Genomic DNA, 6,856 nt, shown 5'->3' on the forward strand with positions numbered 1-6,856 from the left:
ATCAATGAATATCATGTGTGGCCATGTGCATAGCAGAAAAAATAGCAGTCATGTGTTAGAAAATAAGCTGCACACACGTGCGTCAAGCTATATACTAGCTCTAGCTCATGCTCTATCATAGTGAGTTATTTACCCAAAACCATCACACTTGGAACTAGGGTAACCATTTGGTACCACATTGAAGGCAGATCACAAAAAACCACCAGAAATGTGCCTAATGCGTAACGCGGAGCACTGATAGTCGGATAACCTCGCGAAAACAGTCAAACTGACTGGTTGGGCCCACCTGTAAGCCTGACGTGGAATGCCTATGTGGAAATTTTGCTGAGTTGGACCTAGGTCCCACCTCTCATCCATCCATTGTCTTCTTCCTCCCCATCTCTTCAATCGGTCAAGCAGATGACGGGAGCTCCGGTGGAGAGGTGTTCGCCGGCGGCAGCCTGGAGCGGTGCAGGCCACCGCCCTCCCATAACTGAAAAAGGCAGGCCACTCTGGTGATGGAGTGGTGCTCGTCCGCGTCACCCCCTTGGCCAGAAGAGAAATAGTAGGGCAGGCGCATGGCGGCGGCGCTCCGGTCACTGAACGGCGGCGGCGGTCGGTGTTGGTGGCCTGGAGCTCTGCGGCGGCGGCGGCGCTCAGGAGTGGGAGCGAGGAGGCAGGGTCGCGCGGCAGGGAGAGCGCGATGCGAGCGCGGAGCAAGCTCGCACGTCCTGCTGCCGAAGCTGCTCCCGCTTGCTGTGTCTCTGCCTCGTCCCTTCATTCCGTGCCGGCGGCGGCGGTCGGTGTTGGCGGCGTGGAGCTCCGCAGCAGCAGCGGCGCTCGGGAGTGGAAGCGAGGAGGCGGGGTCGTACGCTGAGCTCGGGCGAGATCCCGCCCTAGCCATGTCCGCGTCCACCGGAGGACGAGCGACCACGCTTCCACGACGCGGCCCGCGGACGCGAGCTGGTCTCCCGGAGGAGCTCGCCGGCGGCAACCAGGAGTGGTGCTGGCCAGGCATTACCGCTGCACATGTCCTCTGTGGTGGCGGCGCCGGTGATGTCCGTGTCCAGTGCTCGCCCACAACCTGTTCGGTCAAATGCCCACAGAGAAAAGGAGAGAGAAATAAAAAAGAAAAGGTGAAAAAAAATAAACACTTTAGTCATTAACAGGTGGGACTTAGGTCCAACTCAGCAAAATTCCCACATAGGCAATCCACGTCAGCCTTACAGGTGGGCCCAACCAGTCAGTTTGACTGTTTTCACGAGGTTATCCGACTATCAGTGCTCCGCGTTACGCATTAGGCACATTTTTGGTGGTTTTTTGTGATCTGCCTTCAATGTGGTACCAAGTGGTTATCCTAGCTCCAAGTGTGGTGGTTTTAGATAAATAACTCTACCATACTAGAAGAACTTAGTCACCCGAATATCCCTCTGATGAGTGATGATTGTGACTTTGCAGTATCATTCCATGCATGCACCAAGTTGCACCATAACGGCCCCGTAAAAGAGGAAAATTTTGCAACCCAACGGCAGAAGTGGGCGTGTGGCCACTACAATCGCCATGTGCCAGAATTGCCAAGCCTGCGAGCGGCTATATATATATCTGCATGGAATGCAGGGCAGGGCATTGCATCCAGTACAAGCGCCTCTTCCTATCACAATTAAGCTAGTGTCTCTCACTAGACGTTGGCTAGCAAGAAGCCATGGCCCATTCGTCTCTATCAACCGTGTTGCTCTTGTGCCTGGCCATGGCGGCGTCGGCGCAGTTGTCGCCGACGTTCTACCAAACGTCGTGCCCGAACGCTCTGTCCACTATCAAGGCCGCCGTGACGGCTGCCGTCAACAAGGAGAACCGCATGGGCGCGTCGCTGCTCCGGCTGCACTTCCACGACTGCTTCGTCCAAGTAAGCTCTTCAAATACATAACCTGATAGTCGGCACGCTCCCTGTTTTCATTCCGGTTTTGTTTGTTAAACACTAGGGTCCATAGTTATCCATGCATGCTTCCTGATTATGCTGCTTAACTACATGTGCAGGGTTGTGACGCGTCTGTTCTGCTGTCTAGCATGGAACAAAACGCTTTCCCGAACGTGATGTCGCTGCGAGGCTTCGAAGTCATCGACAGCATCAAGGCGAAGCTCGAGACCATGTGCAAGCAGACCGTCTCCTGCGCCGACATCCTCACCGTCGCTGCCCGCGACTCTGTCGTCGCCGTAAGACCTCCAACGTGTGTCACGTCATGATCACCACCAAGTAGACCGGCTAATTTGTTGGAATTCTGCCCACAGGATCGATCACATCAAAGTAGACGAAGAACACGCACACGAAAAACTTTAGCCGGCCGTGCATATAAATATGCAGAACCAACCGACCCAACACAAAGCCTATCTTACACGGGCTTGCTTTTGGACTCCAAAAGCATACACGGACACGCTAAACAATACCAATAATTTGTACTCCTAATCTCCTACACGTACCAGACTCATGAGCTGACTCACGGCAACTTGCAGGACTAGTACATAGCAATAGCCACGTACGTAACCCACTAGTACTCCAACTGGACTTTGACTCTTAGCACTAAGCGCATGCTAAACACAACTTAATCATCAAGATTACTCTAACATAATTTGCTCACCCTGGATATTGTTTTGTCCTCTGGTACAGTTAGGAGGGCCTTCGTGGACGGTTCCTCTTGGAAGGAGGGACTCCACCAATGCAAACGAAGCCGCGGCGAACTCCGACCTACCTCCCCCATTCTTTGACCTCGTTAACCTCACCCAATCCTTCGGCGACAAAGGCTTCACCGTGACCGACATGGTCGCCCTCTCGGGCGCTCACACCATCGGGCAGGCGTAGTGCCAGAACTTCAGGGACAGACTCTACAACGAGACCAACATCAACTCCGGCTTCGCGACGTCGCTCAAGGCCAACTGCCCCCAGCCGACCGGCTCCGGCGACCGCAACCTGGCCAATCTGGACGTGTCGACCCCGTACTCCTTCGACAACGCCTACTACAGCAACCTCAAGTCCCAGAAGGGTCTCCTGCACTCCGACCAGGTGCTCTTCACCGGCACCGGCGGCGGCACCGACAACACGGTCAACAACTTCGCAAGCAACCCAGCGGCGTTCAGCAGCGCCTTCGCCTCAGCCATGGTGAAGATGGGGAACCTCAGCCCATTGACTGGCTCTCAGGGGCAGGTCAGGCTCAGCTGCTCAAAGGTGAATTAATTGCTAAAAAATGGTCATATATGTGAGATTAATAAGGCTAGCAATGGCCATTATACAACATCCAAAATGTACTTGGGCGCCCTTTCTTGGACCATAAGCTTCTGAAAACAGGAGATGTGTCACATATGTATGTCAAGGCCTCGTGCAAAGGCATGAAGGTTTCCCTTGCGTCAGTTACTTGTTGACTTCTATACTATATGAATTATTGCTGCTTCATCCTTTTTTTCCCTGAAAGGAGGAAAAATCCCCCTGACCAACACCCGTAGTATTTTAGAACAAAGTCCGAAGCAGGAGAAAAGTTCAAATACATGGGCCGAACTAGAACAACGAAAACAGAAAGCATTACATCGTCCACTTGTTCCCCTAATCTCCAGCTATCCTATCACCAGATCGTCATCCAAAATGGACGAATAAAGCCCTGACGATAATCTCCCAACAGGTGCACCCAAAGCCATGGACTCCCACACATCCACATCCTGGAGAGAGCATCTTGTACTGACCCAAAAACTGGTGGCTCGGAAGATGACTTGTAAATTTTTTTGAAACTTTTGCCTAGTTAAAAGCATGATCATTCACATCTCCATATTGCCCAAAGAAAAATGCACACAGCAACACGGATGTGCACTTTGAGCCAAGGATGAATTTCTTTCAACAAATTACCAAACATATTCCTTATTGATGTCGGCCGTGATAGATGGAAAGCAATATGGATGGCTCACTGGAGGAGCATTTCAAGTGTGTAAGAGAGGAGCAAGTGTCGAATTAATTCATTGTGATCACAAAAGGCGATATCTACTGCAACTTGTCCATCCACGGTTCGAAGTTGTCTTTCGTTAAGACTACTACTCTTTGTCCATACCACATGGATATCTTGATTTTAACAAGACTGTACAATTCGGGCCTTCATTCATGATATACTAGATGATACCCTGCGCGTTGCTGCGAAGATTTCTTGCAATATTTTTTATGAAATTTAAAATAACTATGATACATGTACAAATTTAACAGAAAATGCCCTGGGCAAATGGAGTTTCCAGGGAAAGCCGTTTGGGCCCTGCAATAATTTGTCCCCCATCAACCAAGCAGAGTCATGCTGTCCAGTTTCCCCGTCAGGGTCTGTTGGAACACGACATTCAATCACACATGACTTAATACCGAGGCTATGGAAATATTTTAAGAGCTAATGCAATCATATTATAGAAGTATAAATTTAATCACGAAAATTGAAATATAATAATATCAATTTTCTTAGTGCCTCGACATATTTCCAACATATATTTTGGCCTATGTTACCCTCAACTTTGATAACTGCCCATGACCTCTCATGGTGCATTGGCTTCCACAGGACACTAAGGAAAGGCTACAAGTGGCAGGAGAGAGGACATTGAGGAGGGTGAGGAGATGTGATGAGGTAGGGTCGTCTTTCATAACAGGCGCTCCAGGATGCCTCTGAGGTGCCGTAATGCTAGCAAGCGTCACAGTCAGCATTTTTAACAATGGGCGTATATGGCAGCGATGTAACGGGTTGTCGTATACTTGTGAGAGTCACACAACGTTATTGTTTTGACCGTGTTCGGTGACGACTGCATGTTGAGTGTGGCGTAGCCACTTCGAGGGATGTATCCCCGATCACAATTTGTCAACCTAGAACCGTGTCGGTAAACGATCTGTCGACATGATACAACTTCAATGGTGATCCTTTTTTTTCGAGCGAGGCGGTCGGTGAAAACATACCTGAACCCACTATCCAAATAGAAGTATGAAACTCGTCATTCACCTGAGACTGTTTTCAACTACTCTCTTCGTTTCTAAATATTTGTCTTTCTAGAGATTTTAACAAGTGACTACATACGAAGCAAAATGAGTGAATCTACACTCTAAAATATGTCTACATACATCCGTATGTTGTGTCCATTTGAAATGCCTAGAAAGACAAATATTTTGGAACGGAGGGAGTAGAAACCTAAACCTCAGAGATAACCTTCACGAGAGCATGCATCGGAATTGGATAATTTCTTTGCATAATTCTTTTCATATGAAAATCATTAGATGCCCTATGCACCTGGACATAGGAAGTAGTATAAGTAGGATCGATAGCAATTCTCCATGTCTTTGCATGAGAAAGTGGGAATGCGATCGTTACATATATATGTAGATGCATGCATGATTTGCTGCTGCTCGTACATAAAATACAAGTTTTCAAAGAGCTGGTATTCATATTGGTCACTGGTTCTGTGGTCTTATTCATTCACGTGTGGTGCTGACTAGTAGACAGTAACTCGTCTGTCAATTATGAGTTCACCCTGGAGCAGCTGAGCCTAATCTGGCCCTGCGTCCCTGTCTTCGGCGCGATGTTGCCCATCTTGATCATGGCGGTCGTGAAGGCGCTGCTGAACGCTGCCGGGTTCGAAGCGAAGTTCCGGACAGTGTTGTCAGTGGTGTCGTTGTTGAACAGCACCTGGTCCGAGTGCAGGAGCCCCCTCTGTGACATGAGGTTGGTGTAGTAGGCGTTGTCGAACGCGTTGGGGGTCGTCGTGTCCAGGTTCGCCAGGCTGCCGTCACCGGAGCCCACTGTCTGGGGCAGTTGGCCCTAAGCGACGCCGCATAGGCCGCACTGATGTTGGTGTCACCGCCGTAGATCCGAGCCCGGAAGGTCGAGCACTGCGCCTGGCCGATGGTGTGCGCGCCCGAGGGGGCCACCATGTCGACCGTATTGAGTCCGCCCTTCCTGAGGAATGCTGCCTCGAGCTCTGAGCGGCTAGAATTAAAGCCTGGAAGTTCGCTGTTTGCCTCTGCCTCGTTTGCATCTATGGAATCTCTTCTCCCCAAAGGGACTGTCCATGACGGGCCCCGAGCTGCACGCGAAGAATTCAAACAAAAGGCAAACAAACGGTTAACGATGGTGTAAAAGATGCCGAGCATCCAGTCGATGATCTACATGATCGTAAGATGATATTCTTACGGCGACGACGGAGTCGCGGGCGGCGACGGTGAGGATGTCAGCGCAAGAGACGGTCTGATTACAGATGGCCTCGATCTGCGTCTTGATGCTGTTGATGACGCCGAAGCCCCTCAGCGACCCCGCGTTCGGGATAGCGTTTTGTTCCATGCCAGACAGCAGAACAGACGCGTCGCAGCCCTGCACATCACATACGCATAGTGTTCAGCATTCAGCAAGCAAAACCGATAGAAAACCGGGTACGTGACGGCTATCAGGCCATGCATGCATGTGGCCAACTTACTTGAACGAAGCAGTCGTGGAAGTGCAGCCGGAGCAGTGACGCGCCCATCCGAGGGTCGCTGCTCACGGCGGCCATGACGCCGCTCTTGATGGTGGCCAGAGCCCTGGGGCACGACGTGTCGTAGAACGTCGGCGACAACTGCCCCGACGCCGCCGTGGCCAAAGCCACGAGCACCACCAGAGAAATGCAGGACGCTGAGGCGGCCATGGTTAGCTAACTAGCTACAAGAGCTGAAGAGCAAAGCCACGCCTGCTTACTAGCTACCTGCACTTCTTACTGGAGCGGTGGTGACTTGGTGGCTTGTGCAAGAGAGTAGTGCATCGCATGCATATTTATAGCCAAAGATTCAGCTCACGTGCATATGCAGATCGCCCACGGTCTCCTACTAAGGATAGAGCTTCCAACATTC

The 6,856-nt window shown here is 50.8% G+C and overlaps 1 protein-coding gene and 1 pseudogene across 2 annotated transcripts; one reads left to right on the forward strand and one right to left on the reverse strand.

The window, feature by feature from the left end:
• Positions 1-1,603: 1,603 nt before the first annotated feature.
• On the forward strand, positions 1,604-3,421 carry LOC123187496 (peroxidase 2). Of its 2 annotated transcripts, none has more exons than XM_044599366.1 (3): positions 1,604-1,882; positions 2,014-2,204; positions 2,642-3,421. In XM_044599366.1, the coding sequence occupies exons 1-3, from the start codon at positions 1,682-1,684 to the stop codon at positions 2,643-2,645; spliced, it is 396 nt and encodes a 131-aa protein (XP_044455301.1). In that variant the 5' UTR covers positions 1,604-1,681; the 3' UTR covers positions 2,646-3,421. The 2 variants fall into 2 exon arrangements, with proteins under 2 accessions (XP_044455301.1, XP_044455300.1); XM_044599365.1 differs by having other exon boundaries at positions 2,014-2,190.
• A 2,074-nt stretch (positions 3,422-5,495) lies between these two features.
• On the reverse strand, positions 5,496-6,654 carry LOC123184734 (peroxidase 1-like; annotated as a pseudogene).
• Positions 6,655-6,856: the final 202 nt, after the last annotated feature.

Source organism: Triticum aestivum, chromosome 2A (assembly GCF_018294505.1).
Source record: "Triticum aestivum cultivar Chinese Spring chromosome 2A, IWGSC CS RefSeq v2.1, whole genome shotgun sequence".
NCBI classification, from domain to species: domain Eukaryota; kingdom Viridiplantae; phylum Streptophyta; class Magnoliopsida; order Poales; family Poaceae; genus Triticum; species Triticum aestivum.

What these genes read in the sequence shown, in the direction of transcription:
- LOC123187496 (XM_044599365.1), top strand. Translation starts at nt 1,682, where the DNA reads ATGGCCCATTCGTCTCTATCAACCGTGTTGCTCTTGTGCCTGGCCATG. An exon ending in TCCACGACTGCTTCGTCCAA is followed by an intron (nt 1,883 to 2,013) that starts GTAAGCTCTTCA and finishes CTACATGTGCAG; the next exon opens with GGTTGTGACGCGTCTGTTCT. An exon ending in CCCGCGACTCTGTCGTCGCC is followed by an intron (nt 2,191 to 2,641) that starts GTAAGACCTCCA and finishes CCTCTGGTACAG; the next exon opens with TTAGGAGGGCCTTCGTGGAC.